Below are 26,754 nucleotides of genomic sequence, written 5' to 3'. Positions count from 1 at the left end.
CCTTTAATATTTCCTTGATACTTTGCTTTAAATAATTATTCTCCTTTATAATGAATAATAAGCATTTTTCCCATAGATCACTTTTCAAAGCTGATTGTATTCACATTTCCATTTTTATCAGTTTAAATTTTAAATCTTCTTTGCATTGCTTCACTTACAAACACAATTTGGTCTTTTATTAGCATTGGTCTTTTTTCAAGCAGTGGTGACCTTATAATGAAATGAGGCAGAGGAAGCCAAAGAAATATTTTGGCCAGTTCAAATGATAAAATGTGTTTACAGATAATGATGCTGTAAGGAGGAAAAAAAAATCAACAGAGAAAATGGTTTCCTTTTTAGGAGTGTTGATTATCACTTAGAGTAATAATTCATCCTGTGCATACTGATCAGGCTAATCTTTAAACGTGGCTTTCAGCAGTACTTACACACAGCTGCAGGCATTGATAAAACATAGCGAGCTACAGGCGGTGACAGTGGTTAATGGTCAATTTAGCTGTTGGTAAACTTTCATTATGCTTCTCTCCTGCAAGCATCTTCTTTCACTGTGCCTGCCTAAATTCAGAAACTCATTGCCTCAATACTGAACTCAGCAACAGGATTTACTAATTACAGGATCAAGGCTATCAGCATATCCAAGTATTCTGCCAGTAACTTTCCCCTTTCATTAGGAAGGCTTATCTGGCCTCTGGAAATCCACTGAAAGCAGGCATGTCTTTAATACTACTGTATTTATTGCTTCCATTTCAGTAGAAGCTCAAAGAAACTAAAATATAGATCTGTTTAAAAACAGCTTCTGATATCAGCCAAGGAGGTGGTTAAGAAGCCTATGGAAGAGTAAGAATACTGCAAATTATTTTGCAAAGCTATAAAAAGTTGGCCAGCTTTTTGCAAAGACCAACTAACATGTATAATGTCATTGCTCTCTGATTAGCTCTACTCTAGGCTTAACTTTCTCTTGACATTGCAGAAGGAATATGCTATGAATAGACGTAAATAAAATGAAGTAAGTTGTTAAGGTTTTTGAGTATTAGCCTGTGATAGCTGGTAAGATTGATGTAGATAATTGCTTGATAATAATATCAAGAATTTTATCATACAGCTGAATTTTCACTTTTACATGGACTGAAGTTCCACCTGTATCACATGAGGAATGACTCATTTATATGACTCATCTATAATGAGACAAATGAGCATCACACATTTTTTTACATTTGAAGTCCTCTTGTATAGTTTGGCAAATGTAGAAGTTTGGGATCTTATTTATTCAGAGTGCACAAACAGGAGTCACTATCTGGAACAAGCAATTTTGTTCAGAAGAGGCAAGGCAAATTGCCTCTACCTATTCACTCTACATGTGTGTGCCCAGAAAAACTGAAAAGAAGGCAACTTTATTTGAATAACCATACACAGGTATATATTGAAAACACTATTCTTTTTGCACGTGCATCCTCAGAACCTTCTATAAATGCTACATACATGCCTGATTCCCACAGTTATCAGTCTCTATCTACTCTGTGTCACTCAAGGATTCTGTCACTCATAATTAATGGAAGTATTTTATTCCACTAGAGGTTGTGATAGCCAGGATTCTTTAAAATACATGAGCAGTCCCTCATAACCCTAACAAATTCATGCTATCATAATTCTGGATCTAAAATATTATATCTCTGTATTTCTGCTGCATTCTTTATTTAGAATGTAAATTGTATTAATAAATGCTAATTTTAGATCCAGTTGTGACAAATAATGCATTAAAAATAGGACATTGAGCATAATTGCCTAGTCTTTGGATAACTGTCTTTGAAGTACTTGAGGTGTTTCTTTAGCGACTTTGCCTTATTTTACTGTGATGTGCTGTCTTCTCTCCTGTTCATCATAAAGTCAAAGCATCTTACTTTAACAACTCAGTATGTGACGTGTACATAATATCCATTTTTTATGTGGAACTTTACAGATCTCTTACATTGGATCTAGGGAGGAATAGTTGCATGCACCGGTACAGGTTGGGGGATGACCTGCTGGAGAGGAGCTCTGCAGAGAGGGACCTGGGTGTCCTGGTGGACGACAGCAGTGTGCCCTTGTGGCCAAGAGGGCCAACGGCATTCTGGGGTGCATTAAAAGGAGCGTGGCCAGCAGGTCGAGGGAGGTGATCCTCCCTCTCTACTCTGCCCTGGTAAGGCCTCATCTGGAGTACTGTGTCCAGTTCTGGGCTCCCCAGTACAAAAAAGACAGGGATCTCTTGGAAAGAGTCCAGCGGAGAGCCACAAAGATGGTGAAGGGCCTGGAGCATCTCCCCTATGAAGAAAGGCTGAGTGATCTGGGTCTGTTTAGCCTTGAGAAGAGAAGACTGAGAGGGGACCTGATCCAGGTCTATAAATATCTAAGGTGTGAGGGGCAAAGTGGCGAGGCCAGGCTCTTTCAGCAGTGTGTGGAGACAGGACAAGGGGGAACAGCCAGAAACTGCAGCATAGGAAGTTCCACACAAACATGTGCAAGAACTTCTTTACGGTGAGGTGATGGAGCACTGGAACAGGCTGCCCAGGGAGGTTGTGGAGTCTCCTTCTCTGGAGATATTCAAGACCAGCCTGGACACCGACTTGTGTGACCTGGTGTAGGGATCCTGCTTTGGCAGGGGGTTGGACTCGATGATCTCTGGAGGTCCCTTCCAATCCCTATGATTCTGTGATTCTGTGATCCATTAAGTGACTTGTTGAATGGGGCAGATCTGTCTGTCAGTCACCATCCTCAGGAGGATACCCCGTCTTCCATTGTTTCCAGCAACTCTGAGCTCAGCAGGGTTCCTTTGACTGATCATTGGCAGTATCACATGTCAGTTTCTTAGACCAGCAGTTCATCCCAGTATTTTATTCAATTCCCAGCTATATTTATAGATGACGTATGATTTCTGTGTGGATGGTTCCACTGGATCTGTTTCTCTCTAGTCTGACTTTCCAGCAACCTCTCTGTTTCAGCAAAATTGTGTTCTCATCATCCCTCTCCTCTTTTTCACTGATTGCCTTTTCTAGAATCTTCATTGGCTTTCCAGGTACTTCTACAGTAGTCCCCCCAAACTCTCCATTATGCTCCCAAATTCTGCCAGTGCTAATGAAGTGCACGCTGAGCCTTCAAAAGAGAGGCAGCTAAGCCTGGGAGATACTGTCCATGAAATCAGGAAATTTTTTCCCCAGAAGATGTAAAGGGAGAAAAGTACGGAAGAATCAAGATTTTATATTGAAGATGGAGAACACCCATGGCAAAGACAACTCCAGTACTACAAAAAGCCTTCTCTTAGCCTTCCACTTATCTCTTCAGGAAAAATATGCCACTGCAGTTATCTTGATAAGTATCTCCAGCTGAGACCTGTAACAGATGGCAGTGTCAACAGGATCATTCTCAGTGATCTCAGAGTTTCCACAACTGGGCACACAAGCAGAATAATGTTAGAGGCCTCCGATCTCATTCTAACGGCAGAACTTTCCAGGATGCTCACTGTGCTTGAGCCTCACTTGCACATGGATAAAGTTGGAGGATAGTCGGTGGTGCGTGTGATGGTTCAGATCACTAAGAGGATTTAATGTCGAAAGACAGAGATTGAATCCAAGGTCACTGAAGCTGTCACGCTGTATCACATGTTGGCTGATGCTCACAAATGTAGCAGAGAACCTGCCACATGCCACACACTAATCACATTTTTATATCATTTAAGGGTATTGGTTATTACCAGTAATCAGAAAGAGAAAGTTCTGTTAGGGTCATCTCAGGCCATCCTTATGTCTGGCCTGTTGTTCCTTGTCATGTCACTGAAGACCTTGGTAAACACTCTTATAAACCTGAATGTGAGGCCAGCACGTTTATAATAACCTAGATTCTGCGATGACTTCACCAGGGAAGATGCACATTCTGTGCAGAAAACAATGCTTCCTGTATTTGTCTACAGTGTCCTTCTGCACAACAGAAATAACTTTGCTCATCATAAATCAGTTGGCGTAAAACTGTTTGCATACAGGATTGAAGCATCAGTTAACTTCTCTGTTTAGGGAACAAAGATGTACAAGTGACCAGGCACAAGATCAGGGAAAAGCATGCTCACCTCTTTGCTGGCTCTCAGAAGTAGTGTCAAAGATAGAAAGCAGGGAACCGTACTGTTTGATTACGCACTTTTGATCACAATGACTTCATCTTCCAGATCCATTTAATTTACCTCTGGATCTTTCAGTGTTTCTATTTGATAGATGTCTACTGACCCCAAACCAACCTTCTCTTCATAAAAATGATTATTATATGCACTCTCCTGATTTATTTATTTTTTCAAATACATGTATTGGCTGATGACATCTGTCTAACCATGTTGAAACAACTGAAACACGACTCTGAATAGCAATTTCCTGCAAAAGTCTTGGATCTAGAATTCCAGATCTCTGAAGTATATTGTTCTTAGTAGGCTAAAAATAAGTTACAAATTCCTGTATCAAGTGTTATTTTCAGAACATCATGTTTATTCCAGTCCCACAGACTTAGAGGCAAAAGATCTTAGGCTCTCATACAGCATCTCATGACAGCATTCTTGACTGACGTCTTATAAAGTATCACATTATTTATTAGTGTATGACTCCAGAAAGCCTTCTTCATGGCTTCATGTAGAGGACAAGGTGTTCAAAGTCACGATGGATGGGGCCCTCTAATCTACTGTCTGATTTGGTGGGTGGCAACCATGCCCACAGCGGGGGGTTTGGAACTACATGATCTTTGGGGTCCCTTCCAACTCAAGCCATTCTATGGAACAGCAAGGACTAATTTAAAAACATTTAGAGTTTTCTTATGCACGTTCAAATTTACAAACATCAATAAAGGTGATAACTATTTTAGGAGTGTAAGTCACTGTGATAGCTGGAGTAGTTAAAATCGGGGTAAAACGAGGGAAAGTGGTATGGTGTTAGCCCAGACTTTAAAACTTGCATGTATTCAGATAGAGGATTTGAACCTGGTCTTGAGTTCACTCATTTACAAGTATTCCTTTGAGCACAAAACTCTGAAAATAAACAGACAATTAAAACTTCCTTTCTTGGTTGTGCTACAGCTGAGCACAAATTTCATTAAAATCATCCTTTGTGCTCTTAAAAATTTTCCAAATGAAAAAAAAAAAGTATTTGTTAAAAATATTTCTTTCAGAATTGGCCCAGAGGTAGCCATCAGCTCTTTTCGGCTCAAGACACCTTTGTAAAAGGATGTTTTTCTTTTTTATCTACGAGAAAGCAACTTACTTAGCAACAGAAAAATAATAGGGAATATACAAATGCAGGCAGCAGTGGGTTAGTTTGGGTTTGGATTTTTTTTTGCATTTAACCATATATCTTTAACAGCACTTAACCTTTATTTAAAATTGTGACTGTTTCTCATTGACACTGACTTGTGTGCATGTCTGGAAATTTGTTACTGATCAGGTAAGAATGTCAGAGTTCTTGAGTTGTTTGCACAAGAAAACTTTCATATTTGATTTTTGTGGTTTTGTTTTCTTTCTTGTTGCATGTTCTGTTGAGAAAGTTGTATTGCTAGTTTCTTCACTGCACATCTAATAGTTTGGAAAAAAATCTCTCAGTGAGTTTGCTTCTTTTTTTAGTTTGCTTAGAATTTACTGCTAGTAATAGCAGAAGTATTACTCTTGAAATTTGATACTTCTTTGGTTTGTTTTGCCATTTTTTTTCTGAAATACCAAAATTTTTGAGAGTCCATATTTTAATGTTGTTGGTAGGTGGCCTGCATTAAAGATATCCATTGGGGGGGTGTGATAAACAGGCAAAAATGAGCCTGTAGTGATGTGATGACAGAAGCCATTGCCAAGTCACAGCAGCAGTGGATGAAGTGGATGTCAAAGAGGCGAGATTCAGTGCCGATGAGTGAAAGCCTGTGCTTGAAACTGAACTGAAATTTTCTTACACTGTTTTGTCTTCAGCAGTGCAGCATTTCTGGGCACAGTCTTTTCCACGAAAATGAGTTGAGAAAGAATAGTGTGGTTTCCTGACCAGTACTGAGTCTGTCTTCTGAACATGCACCTTTCATCATTTTTGTGCAATATCTGTAATTAATGTTTTTGACCTGACTTTGCTAAAACAAAAACTTTGGGGAGATACAGAATTTTTCTCTATAAATTTAATAGCCACTTGAAATAAACTGATTTTCCCCATTTGAAATACCAAGTATGCTTAGTGTTGCTTTTGTACTTAATTTTCAAAAGTTACATGAAGTTTAGCCCTGTTTTCTTTAACATTTTCAGTGTCTATAACATTGTTTCATGCTGAGTTGTGGTGTTTTTTGAAGAAACCAAGGGGATGATGTGTTTGATCATGTGTTTAGGATCTCCTTTTGATTAATTTCAAAACTTAATAAAGGAAGTACCCTATAATGTTTGTTTTACTATCTCTATACCTGACACAGCATCTTACATAGGTATCTGATAGCTAATTGATGCTGAGCAGAGCAACAATGTAAATTAAAGATTGGCAAGTTGTATTTCTATGCATGATGACCTTCTGGCATGCAAAGAACTGTTGTGAAAACGTTGGATACTAATTGCCTGTTTGGTAAAAGGTGGGAAACATCTGTGAGATGAACATCTGTGAGAGTAAACAGATTTTAAGTCAAAAAGCTTGACTCGCTTAATTACTTTGATATAAACTAACTGAGCTTCTAGGGATGGAGGGATTTCTAAATAGTAAAAAGATAAATTAGAGATGAAAATTATTTCGAACAAAGTTTAGAATCATTTTCAGTACAACAGCTTATCTTATGGGACTGTAGATGAATTTTTGAGAAGGTAAAACAGAGGTAAATACCACATGAGCTTACTCAGTGGAGGATGAGCAGGGAGCACAGTGAGTGAGGAGATGAGCATCCAGCCATGTGGAATCAGGGACCAGGCAGACAGAGCTCCCTTTAGGGGCAGCTGGCTGCTAGGTCAGCTCAGCCCTGTGTTTAAGTGACACCTGAAGGGTAGGTGCTTCTACATAGAGTAATGGTTCACATGCCCAGCCTACAGAAACAAATTTGTGGCATTTCCTTCTAGATGATAAAGAGAATAGTTCACTCACCATGTGAGCACAGAATTGGCAGCAGTACATTTTCTTATGTTTGTACATACAGACAACCAGTGGCAAAATGATAAATGCAGTATGTTTGATCCAGCTCTGCTAGGAGCATAGCTTTTTCTATGAGACACCAACCACCCTTCTTTCCTGCTCTAAAAAACACAAGGACGTGCAGTTTCTGTCAGAGTTTATGTGGGCAGAAAATAATTATGCTTGGAGGTTTTTTGGTACTTAAGATTGCATTTACGTGTATTTTACATATATATTTTAGCTACAGCAGTTGCATGTGGTCTGCATTTTACAAGAGCTCCATTCTTCTGCTGTTGTCTTTTGCTAACTGTTCTATCCAGTCACACTATGCAGGTGAGTGTGGACAGCTGCAGTTAGCATGTGCTGTTGTTGTATCAGAATAGCCTTGCATTCCCCATGCTCTTAATAAAAAAAATGGGTTTTATCACAGTGAGTAATACAATAATTGGTTACAGTTCAGTAGGAATAATGTGCCTAATGGTGAGGTTAGAAGTAACTTCAAGTGACATTATCTAGGCAGTACAACATCATTTTGTTTTCCTGAACATTCAGTTCTGTGACAGGTGGTTTAGAAAAGCTATTCCTGTGTAAATTTAGCCAATTACATTTGTGTAGCAACCCAAAAAAGCATTGATGTATTAACTGTTAAAAGTAGCAGACTTGTGCAGAAATGTTTTACTCTGACTGTGTTAAAAGAGGACTTGAGTGATACCTTACTTCTTAGATAAATAAAAAATATTTTATTTAGTTCATATTCCAAATGTGATAAAATATACATTTGCTATTGCATATTCAACATACTCTGTTTTAATAGATTCTATTAACATTCTAGCAGTGTAACTGTGGAAGGAAAGTAATTTTTAGGTGAGCATTTTGTTTTGTAAGCATTGCTGATGAAAAAGTTTAGATTTTATTTATTGAAAAGTATTTTTTTCAAATACTAAATGAAAAATTGTCTTTCCTGATCTTTCCCACTTATTTCTGATGCGTATCCATATCATGGATGTTTACATCTGAAAAAAATAGACGGTGTACAATTGAAGGCAGCAAATCAAATAAGAAATTATGATGTTTAACATAGTGATTGAAAGTGGGAAAGTTATTATTAAGATTCCATTCTTTTGTAATCTTTCAGATGTGTTTTGTAACCCAGAAAGCTCTATGCTTTTCACTTTAATCAAACCTTTCTTTATTCATATTTTGTGGTTGTAGGCTTTGGCTCCTAATTCAGGATACTTATTCATCTCAAATTTGGAAGACCTTTTTGTAGGATGTATTACAGCTACAGAGACTCAAACAGAGCCAGCTCATCATATAAATGGACCTCTTTGCAATTTCTGAGTTAGGTGGGCAATAAAATACATAAAAATAAAATAGTGCCTCGAGTCTGGAAAACATTTTTTAAAATTTTTAAAAAACTTTTAGATGAGTATATCTCCAGGATAAATAAAATGCTATGGAAGCTTTTACTAACAGACAATCTCACTTTATTAGGCTTCTTAACCATGTATGTGCTTGTCCTGAAACTTTGGTATGTAATGAAAATGTCCACTGCGAGTAGAAGAATACTTTACATAGTAGCTGCTGTAGCAGTAATGTCAAAAACATTGCATGAAATGAAGTGGTAGGATTTGTAAGAGTATTTCAGCTAAGTGGTGTAGAATTGTAAAGTAGTTTACAGTAGACAAGAAGAAAGGACCAACAGCATAAAGAAAAAATACCGTTTTCAGCGGACTCTCAGAGTATGTGCATGTATTTGAGGTAAGGCAGAACATGAAGTCTCTTACAGGTGGCAAGAAATACGCTTCCTGTCTTCTAATTTTGTGTGCTAAAACAGTGCTGGATAACTGGAAGAATCAAAAATGGAGAAATACTGGTGGATATGAGAGACACGGTGTTGCTGGTTGTTGCCATTCCTTCAAGGATAAAGTGAGCTGATCTGTTGTGGCACCCTGCTCCCAGGATGGGGTTGCACCACAGACATGGCTCCAAGCAGTCAGCAGGGGGGTATCTAGGACCCCCAGGCAGGGGATGAGGAAGAGGCAGGAGAGGGCTGCAGCAGAAGCTGTCTGCCAAGGGATCCAAGACAGGGGGAGAGGCAAAAAGGTGCAGGAGGGGATGAAGGGAAGAAAAAGCCTTAAAATGGAGATGTTGGGAAGTTAGAACAGCAGAACCATTCCTGGCTTTGGTACGTGTCCCTGGCTCGTCTCCAACCCTGGGATGCCTTCTGCTTCTGCCAAGCCTGTTGCATAGCCTGTGAAGGTGAGTCACAGAATCAGAAAATCCTGAGTTGGAAGGGACCCACAAGGATCACTGAGTCCAACTCTCAGCTTCACTGAGGACTACCCAAAATTCAAACCATATTTCTGAGCATTTTCCAAGCGCTCCCTGAGCTCCAGCAGCTCGTGGCCATGCCCACAGCCCTGTGCAGGCTGTTCCATGCCCACTGCCCTGTGGTGCAGACCCTTTCCCTCACCCCCAGCTGCCCTCCCCTGCCACAGCTCCATGCCATTCCCTCGGGCCCTGTCGCTGTCACACAGAGCAGAGCTCAGTGCTGCCTCTCAGCCTTCTGTACTCTGGGCTGAGCACACCAGGGGCCTCAGCCACTCCTCACACACCTTAGCCTGCAGACCATTACCCATTTTTGTAGCCCTCCTTTGGACACCCTGTAATAGCTTTATGTCCATTTTGTAACATGCACCCAAACTGCACCCAGTGCTGGAGGTGAGGCCACACAGTGCAGAGCAGAGGGGATGATCCGTTCCCTCAGCTGGCTAACAGTGCTGGGCCTGGGGCATCAGGCAGTGTGTCTGATGCTTTCAGTGAATGTGCCACGATGTGGGAATCCCTGATCTAGTGACCTGTAAGAAGGCAAGAGTTACATTGCCTTTTCTTAAAGGAGGGATCTTCACAAAATCAAAAGCACAGCCCCTGAGGAGTGTTCTCATCAGCTACTGAAGTATTTGTGAGGTATGTGTGCATCCAGAGGCAGGCTGCAGGTAACCAGGGCATTTTCAGGGATGCAGTTGCAGACCTAGGTTCGCAGGGCTGGTTTCCTTTGTTTTAAGCATAGTCTTCTTATAGATAAGCATGTAATGAAAAATTCACATCTCATTTCTGCCTGGAACGCTGAACACATTTTTGCACAATTTTATAAAGTGCTTTGCAAGCCAATGTTGCAGCATCAAGCATTGTAACACAAAGCTTCTGGTTGCCAAAGTCCAGAAGCTATTGAAAAACAACTTAAGAAACTTCACTGCAGTAGCACAAGACTTCTGTAACAGAATATGAAATTTAGTAGTAATAAAAAAAAAAAGTTTATGTAGTTGTTTTTTTTTTAATAAACTGCACCAATTCTCATGGTCTAGGACCCACGAAGACTGAAGAACTTTTTTACTTGTGAATGAACTCAGCAATAATTTTGAATGATGATTTGTCTTCCATTTCAATGAGCAGCAGACAAGAGAAATGTCATCCACCCATGAGACAGAGTTCAGTAGAGTAGCACTGAGCTACCAGTGAAGGGTGAGGACTGTGGAGTGATTTCATGTGTCTGTTATTGGGCTGCAAGATTTGGCTCTGTCTGTTCATTACCAATAAACTAGTCATAGAGTTCTAATTAATAGGTGTTGTGCCACTAATGTAACCTGGAAAAGTAACCTTATACGTTAGAGGTAACAATGAAAAATATTAATGACTGTCCTGGATAAATCAGTGACTCAGTAGAAAATACTTCAGTTTTTCTGTTTGTTAGGTAGTCAGGGGATACTGCTGTCACTCTGCAGCCAGCCTCCTTGCCAGCTGGTATTAAGTGTATCAGCATAATTAATTTCAAAATCAGTCAGCAGATGATACTGGACAACATTTTCTGCAGAAAGCAACATTAAATAACAAAAATATTTTGTACCACTTCAAATCTTTCCATTTTGCATCCATTGCCTCTTGTCCTGGCACAGGGCACTACTGCCTCCTGAGCCTCCTCTGCTCTAGACTGAACAGTCTCAGCTCTCTCAGCCTCTCCCCATAGCAGAGATTTTCCAGTCCTCTGACCATCTTGGTTGCCTTCCATTGGATGCTTTCAGTTATGTTCATGCCTCTCTTGTACTGGGGAGCCCAAAACTGGACCCAGTACTCCAGGTCCAGCCTTACCAATGAGGTGTAGAGGAGGACTGCCTCTCTTAACCTGCTGGCCTCATGCAGCAAGAATACCATTAGTCATCTTACTAGCAAGGGCACATTGCTCAGAAGTGTTCAACTTGCTGTATACAAGGACTACTGAGTCCTTCACTGCAGAGGCTGATAACTTAATAAATGTTGAGTATAATAGGTTACTTGTACATGCCACAGTAATTGAGCCTGCTTGGCAAAAAAATGCTGTAAAGGTAAATGGAGACTCCTGATCTGTGGCATTCTCTTTGGCCTTCCCAGGTAGTTTGAGAGTGTGTGTTGAAAATTTGCTTCCATTTCTGCTTCTGCCACTGGTTTTCATCTGTGAGGAAATTTAACCAATGCTTATGGAGCAAAAAAATTCCTTTTTTCATTTAACATAACACAGTCACTTTTTCAGAGCAGTCTTCATTAAAAATGAACCTTGTGGTATCTGATGTAAGATCACCTTTCTTTCAGTGTGTGCTGTGATATAGTAGATATATGAACATCTTTGCACTGCTTGGTAGCAGTGTAACACGATGGTACATCCTGTAGGTAAACACTGCTCCTTAGCTACATATTGGAGAAAAAGTTGTGTAATTTCTACTATTTTGAAGTATTTTATAGTTATCACTATGAACACCAAGTAAATCAGATGTAATAAGTGGTTAACTATTTCCTTTCTTTGAATACACTAATGACACACTATTGGTGTTAGTTTATATGTGTGCCTGGGTCTTCTTTCACATAAAAGAGTCTTTCCAGCATGAAAGTGATCAGGTGGGAAATTATGTGATCAAAAATCTAACAGAGAAATAATACTACAGCTGGTAGAATGTATTATAATATTGATTTCAAGTAATGCATGTTTAATATATTTTCTTTTAGGAAAAGCCACTGACCAAATCTCTGCAACGAGGAGAAGACCCCCAGTTTGATCAAGTAAGACACTCGGAATAAAATTATTTCTGTTTCTCAAGCTGTAAGACAAGTACTTGAAAAGCAATTTAGCATCATAATACTGTCACACTACACTGCAAAATAAAATCTGTCAATGTACTTTAGTAGGTTGAGTGCTTTGCCTAACCGTTCTTGTTTTAAATTAGGAATATTTTCCATTATTTTCAAACTTTTTTGCCATAGAATTTCTTGATTTTTGTGGCATATTTGTTGCGTTATTTTCTGCCTGTTTCCTCTGATCAAGGTTTTGAAGGAACCTTTATATCTTACTGACATATCTGGTTTTTGAAAGAGGTTCATGGTCCCCAGACATTAAAAAAAAAAAAAAAAAAAAAATCTAGGAAAAAAATACTACATGAGTAACCTATTTTGAGATAAAAAAAAGTTGTAAAAGAATTTAAGTAATGTAAAGATTCCCAAAACCCACCCCCAGCAAAGAGGAAGAATAGACATAAGGTGTGTCATAAAAAATAAAGTCATTTGCTACTCCACCATTCCTGTCTCAGTTCCCACCACTGAGCTTTGTGCTTTGGCCATTGCTGCCTGCACCACTGTACTGCTGGTGGTGCCATAAATACAGGACAGAAGAAAATAGCAGCAGTGACTACATCACCTGAAAGCAGTTGTGGCTAGTGCCATAAGCTGCAAGTACCACATTGAGACATTTAACTTCAGGTGAGGAGATACATATGGGTAGTACTTCAGAACCCAAAATGAACTGAACCACTTTTATTGAATCTTCTGGTAGGGTAGATATATTGTGCCAGAAGAAGAGATGCCTTGTGAGATCCAGAAAGGCTCGCTTCATAATTTGAGCTTGACAAAATAACCCTTTCTAGGTTGTTCTGTAGCCGCTTTTGCGGGAGGGGAAGCCTGTCAAGCAGGCTGTCCAGGCAGGCAAAGGGCAGGACTGCTGTTCTACAGTTCTGAGCATCCTGCCTGCTTCTGCTGGCCACAGCCTCTGGGAAAGCCATCCACTGTAGGCTGAAGGAAGCTGCTTTGTGAGTATCGTAACTGGTAATGTTTTTTTTTTTGGTTTTTTTTTTTTTTTTTTTGGTGGTATTTTGACCTTAATTTGATATTTTTAATTTTTTTTCCCTTCCTGTGGGAAGAGTTTTCAGATATAAATGGGAAAGAAAAACAAATTAAGCCACCCATATGCAAAACTTGTGATACTGTTCCTGCAGTGTGTTAAGCAAACACATAATGGGTGGCCTTGATTATTCATGGTTAGACTAACTGTGGCCCTTTAAAAGGAAGAGTTAAAAGACTTAACGCTTCTCCTGATTACTGGCAAATAGAAAATTGAACAATCAATTCAAGATCAATTAGTGTGAATAGTGTATACTTCCCTAGAGTAAAGCAATTTTGCATTTCCAGCTGTGGCATTTTACTTTCAATCCTTGGGCCAGAGGGGAGCCAACAGATGCAGGCTAAAAAACAAAGGCACATTTTGTTACATACAACGTTTGTGTATGTTTCTCACCACATATCTGGAGTTCTACCTAGCTATGTCTAGAGAGATGGCAGAAAAATTGTAGACCTGAGGTTGCCTTAGACTTCCTTTTAGAAAACCTTGCTTTCATTTACATGAAATTTTCCTAAGAAACTATCCAAACTGACATTTTCAGGCTTTATGTCAGCCTGAGTTTTTGGCAGCGTTTCACTTGTAAGGTTTTATTTTGTTTTCTTCTTACACAGCACAATCATTTTTTGTTGTTGTAGTGCTCGTGGGATTTGCTTACACCCATTGTAACCCACTGGGTTAGCTGTAGCCAGAAACTCATTCTAAAATGTCACAGATTAGACAGATCTTTCAGCTAGAGTAGGGACAGTAAGATAGAGCAAAAAGTCTTTTTTTAGTAGTCATACTTCATTCAATTTATTTGATCAATGCATCTCAGTGTTACAAAGCTGTTTTACAAATGACTATGTCAGCTTTATAAAATTGTCATGAAAATGCAGATATTATTTGCTGATATTAAAAATTAAGTTCCAATCTATCTGGGAAACCTTGAATATTGTGATAATATACAATACTAAAACCAATGTTAAAAATTAGAGGCCTTGTGCTTTTAGCTGTAACCATTTGTGTTTAACTTTATAAATTAACTTGGATATGTAGAATATGTGGGATGCAGGAGGACCAGTTTGATAATTCCTTGTTTCTTTCCAAGTTTGGAAAATTTTGGTATTTATTCCAGAAACAAAGTTATCTAGCAAGAACAGAAAAGGCAGTAGATAACATCCCTGCCATTTCTAATTCAGGAATTGAGGAATCCCCATGAATAAGTGTTACCAAGAAGCATCTATTAACTTTCAAGTGGTATTTAACAGTTTTGTTTTTCAATTTGAAGGCATCAAAAACGGCACAATCAGAAGAACCTAATTTTCCCAAATCAGATTCTGAAGGCTTCAAAAAAATTGCCTGTATTCAAGTCAAATGAAATTGATGGGTGAAACGAAGTGAACTGATCACTAGGCTCTTAAAATACCTGAGCTGCATCCTAACTGTAAATTGAAAAGCAGCAAAAGTAAGGCATAGCCCAATTTTAAATTTCAGGTCAGCTTCAGAGATGGAAAAAAACAGCTTTAAAAATACCCTTTGCCAAAATTTACAACAAGGAATGAAGCTTTAGCTACCGTCAGCAATTAGAATGAAGTTTAAGGTTGAAACTTGTGAACCACTGGGAATATATCTTAAAGCACTGTTTACTTCTCCTGAATGGCTTTATCTCTGACTGTCAGAAAATGCGACTCTCTTCTGCCTGTTCTCAAACGCCATTTTAGGAATTCTGTTTGTGGTTGTGATCACAGCTCCAGGATCTGGGGACCTGGCAGTGCACATGCATAGCTGATGAGGTGATGCCAGACAATACTGTTTCTTTCCACATGGGTGTAGTATCGATGTCTCCTGGTAGGCAGACAGTATTGTCCTGTGGTTCTGTCTAGCTGTCAATTGCATCAACATCCTCTAACTCATAATAGTATCTTGAGCAATGTATGAAGTAATCTCACTTATCCTGACTTGCAGAACATCTCACTATTAGCCTCACAAACTGGATTCCTTACAGTGACTGTATTTTCTTTTTTAGGTCTATAGAGAAAACACTTACTGGAAAATATATAATTTCCATATATGTTATCTTTATTATGTATTTAAAGTTACGTTTTATGAGTTCTTTGTTAGACAACTTTACTTGCCTATTGACAAAGAGTTCTACTGCTCCAGCATTAGCATGCTCTGTCTCACCGATTACAGGAATGTTATTAAACATAGTACTACTGAACTATGACTTAAGCTTCCTCTTACAGGAAACCATGAAGTAGCAGTACATGAAAAGATCAAAAGGTAGACCAAAAAAAAAAGCATAATTATCCAAAAGGCTCATCCTCACCCAAGGATTTTTATTAGTCTTCTCTCAGCCCACACTAAAGTATCTTCTGTTGCACAGAATAGAAATGTTCTGTGAATTGACAACACTGAAAACAGGAAAAGGGCATCATATATTCTTGGACCAACCTGCAGACATTTTTCCCTATAAAAACACGGCATGAATATAATACTTTGGCCCTACTCATGACCTTCCGTGGAACTGACAATTTAACAGCAAGACTTAGCTTTCATGTTAAACTATCTGTATGAGGTCTCTTTTGTGAGAGTTTCAGCACAGTCTACAGAAAAGTTTGTAATCATTTTAATTACGCTTCTCTCTTCTTAGAAGTGCCTTAAATTAGAGAATATGGATTGGAAAAGGACAAAACAGGTCAAGCTAGGAAAGTAAGCATTTAGTAATAAAAAAATGTGGGAATGCCAAAAATAAATAAGACACCAGACAACATGCTAATGACTGTGTCCCTTTTCATAACATCCTAACTGGGGTAGGTAATGTGCTGATGATTATTTCCATCCAAAATGAGATCTGTTAGCTGTAGTGAGTGAGTAATCATCCCCTCATCACTGTAGCAGTACTGCATTTCATGGAATCATAGAATCACAAGGCTGGAAAGGACCTACAAGATCTTCTAGTCCAACCGTCCTCCTATCACCATTACCACCCCTCTTGTGTTTTCCCTTTCACTGTGTCTTATGTGTGGTCCTTCTGCAGAAGGGCACATGATTAGGGGAAATAAAAGAAATGATGCTAATGGAGACATAGGACAACACTTGGCTTTTGCTCAGAGATTTGAGTTGAAACAATGTGCAAAGAACTAAACAGTATTATGATACTATTTTTTACTCACACAAGTGAAAACCAGTGATTCCAACTTTATGTTACCAGTTTTAACAATTCCCAGAGACATGTACCCCCAGAAATGTTTAGAGATAGGAATGAAATAAGATCTAACAAACTCAGCTGTGCTGTTTACATCAAATGTTATATTTTACAGATTTTTACATTAGTGTTGGATTGTTTAGAAATCTTAAGATTTGCAGAAAAAAATGTTCTGTCTCCAAGGATCCAGCAAGAATTCCATCACATACCTACATTAATAACAGCTTAGTGTAGTTCATCTCTCTACCCTCACCTCCAAGATTAGGTTATTTGAAATAGAAATTTCATTAACTTTATCCCCTTAATTTAATGTATTGAATATGAAATCCTGGTCTTACTGTTGACCATTATTACTCTGCAGTTGATTTCAAGGAACATGAACTTCATTGTAGCATTTATTTTCCTTGAATCTGTGTTGTTTATAGTTACAAGGTTTTGTTATAGACATGCACTGGATGGAAAAAATGTTGAAGGAAGGGAAAGCATTATTGCATGGCTATGGGTATCCTAAATATAGCTAAGAAAACATCTATCAAATTCTACTTCTTTCAGTAGCTTTGATAGAAAAATGTGTAACCTCTCTTGTAATGTCCATTATTTTAAGCATGCACAATGATTTGAAGACAGAATGTGCAGACACTCTCTGAATAATAGTTCAGCAAAAAGTAAATCAACACTGCAAAAATGAAGTACTAGATTTCTGCCTTATTAAAATGGCAATCAAATGCACGTTTGACATACATACTGATAAATATGGTGTATGAAAAGAAGAGAGTCAGTAGATCAATGATGCTATTGAAAGGAGAATTCAGTTTTGGATGCATGTGCTGTTAAAGCATGTAGAAATTCATATGTGAAATAAAAAATAACATTATTATTCATCCTATTAGGGGCAACATTTCTTAGGTTCCTATTTTGACAGTATAGCAAGACTTTTATGAAAGGATATAGATTGTAGCAAACTATCTGGACAGAATTTCATTCCATTTATTTTCACATATAAATCCAAAATAAATATTAAGCATTTACATAAAGTATGTTTAGTGCTCTGTGAACGCAAGTTTTAAACAGCTCCACGCTTGTGCAGACTTCTTATCCTTAAGTTATACAGTAGGTAGTTCATTTATGATGGAAGAACATGATCATTTGTACAACAAAGACATACTTGTACATCTGTGCACTCCCTTTCAGGAGCAGCACAGAGCTAGAATTCATCTCCCTCCTGGACTTACTTCCAATAAATGAAAGGGTTGAGTAACCAACACGCTGGCTAGACTTCCCTCCCTTCCTGTTCCCTGAGAGCCAGGTCTTTGCCCAGTCCACCCTTCCTTCCTGTCTTAAAAGTGCAATGACAGAAAGATTTTTTTAAAAGTTATATTGACCTTTTATCCCTGCTAAAGGCACGCACTGTAAATTCAGCAGTGAAGGTATGGCTTGGGGAGATTTAGCAGGATTCAGTTTGACTTTTTATAGGGAGTGAAATTGTGTAGCTGAAACTGAAGGAAGAGCAATGATAGACAGCCTATGGGGACTCCCAACTGAAACCATTTTCTACTTGCAGATAAATATTGCGATCTTTTAAAAGATATTGAGCTTCAAGTATGTATTTTTTTTATGAGCGTTGCTGTGATCTTAAAAATAGATGCTTCTCTCAGAAAACCTTGTTGTTGTTTCTGGGTTTTACAGTTTTCTTCAGGAAACTGTTTCTCATTGCATCCCATAATGACCAGCTGCTGTTGTGGCAGCTTCAGAAAACCTTTTAGCAAACAATAAAGAAGCAATTGAAATGTCTGAGCAGGTAGTGAATCTCTGCTCAGGCACTGGCTGATTCATGTCTTTTAAGATCTTATCTGAAGCCTTGTGCTTAAAGGCTTTGGTATCCTTCAGCCTGGGCCACTGTAATAATTCATCCTGAAAGGCCTGCTGTCGCTGCTGCAAGCATGGCCTCCATGCCATCTTCCACAGCAGCTTGTGTTCTATTTCAGATAATAATGTATATTGGATCAAAAGCATTCCTAAAATGGAACTGTTACGTAAACTTTCATTTTTAGCTTTCTGATGCTCTATCTGAAGATCTGAACACAATCAGAACAATCATACTTTATCCTCAAAATGTTTCCTAAACTTCAGACCACATCACTATGAGTTAATTGAATTCTGAGTCTGAAAAACTGAAAAAAGAGATGAGAATTATTTATCTAAGCTATCATCCACTAAAATTGTCATTTAAGGCATGACTGACATTGGGAATGGTGTGAACAGTGCCCAGATTCCTGGTTTTGGGCTCATCTTAGTCACAGACTTCATATGGGCTTAGTCTTACACAAGACACAAGACTGCTGTTGTTCCACAGCACTCAGATGTATTGTTTTGCATTTAAGCAGATGAGTAAACCTGGTGGAACTGCTGACATAATCAGCCTACCTGGCACAAAGTACATTCAGCTCCTGCACTCAGCACTTTGTAGGATCAGACCCTGCATGATCCTGAGTTAGTCACAAAACTCCAGATCAGGATTTCATTCATTTTTTAAATGGTTTTCTGTTTGTTTGTTTTTTAATTTACTCAAATGCAATGGCTGTAAGCGTTCAGTTTCAACACTTATATGGTCCTCTTGGATAAGATTATGGTTGTTTATTTTACCCAAGCTTCTGATCTTTTACGTATTGCTGGTTTATGGTTTCCTGTAATAGGAAGTTTAAGTCATAGGTCAGGAGTAACAGTTCAAAAATGTTTGGTAATGTTTCTGTAATTGGTGACAAAGTTTATATCAAGTGAGAAGTAGCGTTCTTGTCCAGTGTGACATTAAACTGCTTATTCAGGGACTTCTAAGGAATGATTTTTAACTATATATATTAACTATATATTACTTACTTGTTCACAAAAATACGGAGGAAAGCATACGGAAAAGATAAGTCTAAATTACCGTACACGGTCCTAATAGCAAGATGCATTTGCTAGTTAAGGTTATCTCAGAGTTCATGGGTTTTCTCATGGGTTACGAGCTTCAGAAGGGACATTCAGCAGTCACATACAACCCGTAGACAGTGCCACTCGTTAATCACCTTTTCCCCTCCTATCCTTACAGTGTGCTCAAATTAAATATCAACGTTGTGTAATGAATAAAAACAAGCCCCTTGAAGAGCTAGGTATTTTACTATTGAGTTGGAGGATTTGATAAACATTTATATTTTATAGTACTGCCAATTAAAAGTACTTATATTTCAAGAAGAAATGCTGAATGTTAGGTATATTAGGTACCTTAAGTTGGACCATAGATTTATAACTTGAAAAAAAATATGTGAAAACAAGAAAGAAAATGTTAAACCATTGAATTAGTGCTATTTATTTATTTATTTATTTTGAAGAAGGTAGAGAGGAACCTTGATCACTCTTTGCTTTGTTGTATTTTCCCTGTAGGTAATAAGCTCAATGAGCTCACTTTCAGAATACTGCCTGCCCTCTATCCTGCGCACTTTGTTTGACTGGTACAAAAGACAGAACGGCATAGAAGATGAATCTCATGAGTACAGACCAAGAACAAGTACTAAATCCAAAAGGTATGATTTTTAATATGTTTATGTGTGCTAGCGACAGATTCTAGATAAAATATATTGCATTTCACCTATCAGCTTTTGTACATTTATAGTCGTTTCAAAGTTATTTTCATGTTCTTGGAAATCTGCTCTCAGCTTTAACATAAATGAAGTAATTGTGTCTTTAAAATTATGCTGCAGTTAGTTAAGACACTGGTTCTCACTGCTGTTTTGTATACTGCCACATTATTTAAATAGTGGCTTGTATAAGCTGTCTTCTTCACTCATGAGCAGGTAATAATTCTCTGACATTTGGAAGGAGTTTTTTTCATCCAGCATTGTGCTTTGTCAGAGAAATTTCACATACAGCTATTCTCTATCCAAACAACTCTGCACTGGTTAATGAGCTTTAGCAACATTGACTTAACTCTTAAACAAACAAGCAGGCAAAAAGAAAAACCTCAGAACAAATATATTGATCTCTTACGATATCAGGAGTTCCTTGGCAATAAGTAAACTGATTGACATTGAGTCCTGACCGTTTAGTACAGTACATTCTTTAAGGTTTTTCTGAACACATCTACACACTTCATTGAAACAGCAGACTTGGTGTTTGGAAACACATTGGCGGTTCTTTAGATTGGAATCATAAAATGGCTTAGGTTGAAAGGGACCTTAAATATCATCAAACTCCAGCCATCCTGGGCAGGGACACCACCCACCAGACCAGGCTGTCCAGGGCCCCATCCAGCCTGGCCTTGAACACCTCCAGAGTTGGGGCACCCACAGATTCCCTGAGCAGCCTTGCCAGTGCCTTATCACCTTCTGAGTAAAAAATTGCTGGCATCTAATCTAAATGTCCCCTCTTTTAGTTTAAAGACATCCCCTTTGTCCTATCACTATTAGGCCATGTAAAAAATCTGTCTCCTTCATCTTTAGAAATTCCCTTCCTTTTCTGGAAGGATTACATTTAATCCAGTATCTACAGAAGTCAGTGGTTGCTGGATTGAAGGGATAAGAGCTAGTTTTAGATATCAGCAAGGTAGGTATGGACCTGAATTATACTCTCCTAGATTCTTTATGGTGACTGTAAGCAGGCTGTTTGAAAGCATGATTCGTCAGTTTGTGCATTGGCATGAGATGAATCCTTGTCATAAAATGCCTCTTTGTGCTGACTGCCCCTCATGAGAGACTTTTACAAGACAGTCAGTTTATATATAAGTTCACATAGAAGTCTTCAGGAACACCACTCAAAATCTAGTGGAAGGGCAGTTTAACAGTGAACCAAGGCCACTCTGTCAATTGATAGTATTACCAAAAGTACATAAGCAATCGTTTCTCCAGTTAATGTGAAACCAGGAAAGTCAAAATGCAAATAATTCATTTCAACACTGATCAAGCAGAGATTTTAAACACATTCTTAATTAAAAGTACATAAATACACCCAAAATCAATTACTGAGAAATGTGCTGGGATCTATTGCTCAAAACCTCACTGAAGTCAGTGGTACTTCCCTCAGAAGGTCCACGGGTCTGTTTGTTGAATATTGAATTTTACAAAAAGAATTTTACGTTTCATGTCATCTTTTCATTGCAATTTCTAACTCTGATCAGTTGATCCATACAGATATGTTTTGTAGTTCTATTGCAAGCTACTCACTTCAGATTCACCAGAAATGTACTTTTACATATGGCAAATGATGCCAAAGTAAAAAAAAAATAACATTGGAACAGTTTCAAAAAAAAAAAAAAGATGTGATATGAATTCTCCATCAGTACTTTAAAGGCAGTTTTTAAAATTCATCACAAGTCTATATCTGAATTTGATAGCACAAAATAATTTATTGTTTGCCTTCCAAGTGTAGTTGAGAACTGTCTAACGGATGCCATCAGCAAGGAAATTGAAACAAACCACTGTCTAACAGATGCCATCAGCAAGGAAATTGAAACAAACCCATTTGTTATACTATAGAATCCGGGTTTCCTTGTTTTTTGTTGTGTTTTGTTTCCTTGAATAGGCACACTTAAACTAGAAAAAAAGAAGAAAATGGAAAGTCATATTTCAATACCTGAAGAAAGGTGAATGTAGCAAGTTAGATTTGTATTATTTGTCTCAGATTTTAAGAGAGTATCAGTGCATTACTTCTGAAATGTAATGCAGTTTTGAAAAATAGAACATAATTTCTTGTTAACTACGTGTGTAACCAAAGAAAGCATATAATGTGATTTATAACACATCTCCTAAATGGTGTGTTTCTTTTGATTTTGCAGTGATGAACAGCAAAGAGACTATTTAATGGAAAGAAGAGATCTGGCTATTGACTTTATATTTTCTTTAGTATTAATAGAAGTTTTGAAACAGGTATGGAGTTCTTCAATTATATATGGAAATTACAAAATTTGTCTTACAACCTAATTTTAGGATTCTTGTTTCTGTTTCCATCTTCAAAAATCTAATAAAAATGTGAGATACCCCCTGTATGCTTGTTCATTACTGACTTTCTTGCACATGTGGCATACATAGTGTTCTGCACTCGTGCAGACTTCACTTGGACAGGTTTTTGAAGATGAAGTATTTATCTTCAATTTTAAATGAACTTTAAAGGGACAGCTCATTTCAGCTCTTTCATTACCTCGCTGCTATTTCTACTGGTATCATAACTGTGTAGGAAAGGTACCCACAAGTAATATTAGTACTGAGATATGTGGCTTAAAGTGTACTATATGTGTACCAGTTATGTTTTATTTTGTGTTTTCAGATTCCACTTCATCCTGTAATAGATGCTTTGGTACATGATGTTATTAACTTGGCTTTCAAGCACTTTAAATACAAAGAAGGGTAAGACTCTTTTTCATACCAAAATTGTCTGAGAAAACCTCCTTGCTGATTTTGTAGATTGCATTTAAATCCCATGCTTTCTCAGACACCTGACTGACAAAGAGAATTCTTTCTTCTCTCTACTAGGTACCTTGGTCCTAACACTGGAAATATGCACATTGTCGCAGATTTATATGCAGAAGTTATAGGTGTACTAGCTCAAGCAAAGTGAGTAAAATTGAATACCATACATAAAGGAAACCTGAGTTGTTTTATTTGCTTAGTATGCAAATATTCTGATTTTCTCAATTTCTTTAAAAATAGTGCACAATAAATAATTTCACCTCATTGGCCCTCTGTTCATTCAGGTGGTCTAGAGCATAAGGTCCAGAAAATCAGAGACTTCCTGTCTCCATTATGTGTTCCAGTGATCCTAAATAAATTCAACTAGACTAAAAAATTAGCAAAATTATTTTCCCTATCTCACCAATGATGGCTGTGGAAACCCCAACGTGCTGAGGAGAGCTATTTCAAATAGTCTTTGTTCTATATGCTATTTTTTCTCTAGTTGGCAAACCTTAAAATGGCTAGAGCAACTTAGTAATATTTTAAAGTCTTTCTGTAGTTATTTCAGTTTATTATTTAATGCAACTTCTTCTGAATCCTGCGGATGATCCTTATGGATAGAGAATATCAGCAGACTCACGAGGGAGATAAAAAATGATCATAACCTCCGTCTCCTATCCCGAGTTGTAGTTAGTGTTACTGTAATGACTGTTAGAAAAAAAAAACAAAGGCAAAAATGGCCTATCACAGTATTTTCGTGGTTATCATTTAAGCCTTTTCTTTTGAAAACATTGCATATACTTTTCATGGTCTTTCAACTTGAATTTTTAATATGTGATAGGGCTATTTTAATGATATTGTTAGCTAAAATATAAAAAAGAAGCACAAGAGGAGAATAATTGGAAAGATGTAGTTACTGAGAAAGACTAAGATCAGTCTGTACTCTTTTTTTTTTTATGAGTTTGTCAGAAGTAAAAGGAAGCTGAACAGAAAGAAATCTATTCACCAAATATTTTACAACCAGATGTGAATTTTCTGTAGCTTTTTCCCCATTTGTATGCCTTACAATACATTTCAAACATGAATGTATGCTGTTTTGTAAGTAACCAATATGAATTCCTAGATTTCCTGCTGTAAAGAAGAAGTTCATGGCAGAATTAAAAGAGCTACGGCATAAAGAACAAAGCCCGTATGTAGTTCAAAGCATTATCAGTCTCATAATGGGAATGAAATTCTTCCGTATTAAGATGTATCCTGTGGAGGACTTTGAAGCTTCTCTTCAGTTTATGCAGGTAAAATTCTTAAGTATAGAGCTACGCTTCTCAGACCTTACAGAGCAAGCCCCCCTTATCTTCCTGTTGTGATACTTCAGGGGATTTTTCCGCACATAATTCTCAGTCCTCCAGTCTCCTAACTCAGGAATATATCATTTCAAATTGTCATGAGTCATATACTCAAGTCCCCATTTCCTGTCCTCCAATAAAGAGTTTTTCTCCAACAAAAAGAGTAGAACAACAACCTCACATACTGGCATCCCACAGCCATTCCTTGCCCTGCGTCCCTGCCTAGCTGCTCTCTGCCTCCAAAAGTGAATTTTCCACCCTTGTCATAGTTGCCAAAGAGGAGTGGAATTTCTGATGTAGAAAACCACAAAGGAAGAGAAAGAAATGAGGCAAAAGCTGGATGGAATTTCCCTTAGATGAATTGTCACCTTCCACCACACCTTCATGCTCCTTCCTCTATAGGGTATCCTGTACCCATCCAGTTTGAGAGCCACAAAGACAGAGCATAGTCTGTCTGACATGCATGCTTTAAACTAACATATTATATCATTCATAAAAAGAAAATCTTATGTATTTCAACATTTCTGACTGGTAAAACATAGTAGGTTGTATGTCCCTCAGCAGGTTTCTTTTGCTTAACCTTTTTATCTGCTCTTTTTTCTTGGAATCATCTTCAGAGATGCAGAGTTTGTAGCCAGTCATCCAGTAAAATGAATGTTTTATGTAAATCTCCATGTAAGATCAGCTTATTAATGATGTCAGTGGAATGAAAAATAACCATATTTAATATTAGATGCTGACAAATAAGGATTTGGCATTGGAATACAAATGCATACACACAGAGGTATGCAGAATAATTTCTCTAAACCTTGAATGTGAATCACATTATATTTGAATCTTGCAGTGTTTTAAACCATACTTAACAGTACAGAAGAAGTTCATTTTTCTTCTTACCTTGTGTTTTGATATATGAATGCAGCTTTATTATGTGTTGACTTCATGTATGTTATCCAGAGATGTCAACACATCAAAGCAGTGTGTGTTCAGTGCACAAGTAATATGAGTGGATGTGTTGTGTTCTTACTGCACGGCGCTGTTGGGATCCAGTGTTCACTACTGAAATTGGGAATTAGTAAAGCTCTCATGCATTAGACTCAAAATCTGGATGCTAATAATCTCTATCTTGTTCATCACTGGAGTATCTCAGCACCTGATTAATTTTTATATACCCTACAGTGCATCACAGGATGCATTGTAGGATTTAAATAAGATGCATTGTATTGTGTATGAAAACCAATTTTGCTCAATTTGATAAAACACGTATATAGTTTGATTCTGTGGGTAATTCATCTATTTGTTTAAGCATCTACATACAGTGCTACAGGCTCTGTCATACCAGCTCCACTCTGGGAGAGAGACATTTTCAAAGGGTGAGCTGACCTCAGCAGTGAGCTCTGGCAGACCCTGGCTTTCACCACCAGCTGGAGAAGGCCATGAAGGCTATTGGCGCTGATCAGGAGCTTCAGCAGTGTAGCAGCAGTGGCTGCAGTGACTGAAGTTACATGATGTAGAATCCTGTGTATAGGCAGGAAAAATAATGCTTGATCTAATCTGTAAACTGTTCTATAAGCATGTGCAGTGAAAAAAGGTCAGTGGTGACCTTCCCCATAAGGTCAGTGGCTTTTGGGACCTTGGACCCAGAGAGAGGGAAGTAACTGGCCTAATACCATTTGTTGTCCTCAGAGAAGTTAACAGAAACAACAGATGTCTATCTTGTCTGCCTCACATCCTTAGCAGTACAGTTGTGTGGACAGTAGCTTGCTGCACATTTAGGACAAAAGTACATTTTTTATCTTCCCTCTCAATTCCCAATTGCAGGCTGGAAATCGCACTTATGTTTCGATCTTTCATCAGCAATGCACCATAGCAATTAAATTCATCCCAACATATTTGCTGTAAGATTGTTCCTTGCCACTTTATCTTACTGGAGAAATGCACTGCTTTTCTGGCCTTACAGAGCATTACATAAAGCAGACTGTGTGGAGTATTCTTTCTGCTCCTCAATATATAGAGAGGGAAGGCATGAGATCAGCCTCTGTGTCCATCTCACTTTCCATCCCCAAAACAGTATTCAGAAAAGTTGGAGTAAGAAGGGAGTTTGTGGATTACAGTGGTTGGAGCAAGAGATCCTTGGTCTTGATTTGTGTTCTGCTTTTTGCTTGCAGCAGAATGCAAATTGAGAACTTATTACACAGTGCAAGTATTTTCTATGTGGTTGGCAAGACTGTTTTCGTGATATGCATTGAGCAGACAGTTGGATGTCTTTATTCCAGCTGATACACAATTTATGTTTCTTGTTTTCTTTTGTTTTAGGAATGTGCACATTACTTCCTTGAAGTTAAAGACAAAGATATCAAGCATGCACTGGCAGGACTGTTTGTTGAAATTCTAGTCCCCGTAGCTGCTGTGAGTTTTATTCTGGGGGTTGTTTGCATAATTTCTTTAAATTAGATAAAACATCTTGAGAAATAGTGCTTCATTAACGTGGCATTTT

The 26,754-nt window shown here is 38.0% G+C and overlaps 1 protein-coding gene across 13 annotated transcripts in view; it reads left to right on the top strand.

Annotated features, from left to right (window-relative positions):
* FRY (FRY microtubule binding protein) overlaps nt 1-26,754 on the top strand; it is a 244,342-nt gene that overhangs the window by 115,890 nt on the left and 101,698 nt on the right. For all 13 annotated transcript variants that reach the window (XM_090133321.1, XM_090133320.1, XM_090133318.1 and 10 more), the window contains 7 exons: nt 12,150-12,203; nt 19,919-20,058; nt 22,305-22,395; nt 22,793-22,872; nt 22,999-23,079; nt 24,041-24,209; nt 26,574-26,666. In XM_090133321.1, the coding sequence (XP_089989447.1) occupies nt 12,150-12,203; nt 19,919-20,058; nt 22,305-22,395; nt 22,793-22,872; nt 22,999-23,079; nt 24,041-24,209; nt 26,574-26,666 (708 nt within the window). The remainder of the gene's footprint in view (nt 1-12,149; nt 12,204-19,918; nt 20,059-22,304; nt 22,396-22,792; nt 22,873-22,998; nt 23,080-24,040; nt 24,210-26,573; nt 26,667-26,754) is intronic.

Source organism: Phasianus colchicus, chromosome 1 (genome assembly GCF_987193195.1).
Source record: "Phasianus colchicus chromosome 1, bPhaCol1.hap1.1, whole genome shotgun sequence".
NCBI lineage: Eukaryota > Metazoa > Chordata > Aves > Galliformes > Phasianidae > Phasianus > Phasianus colchicus.
This window is presented reverse-complemented; position numbering and strand designations above follow the sequence as displayed.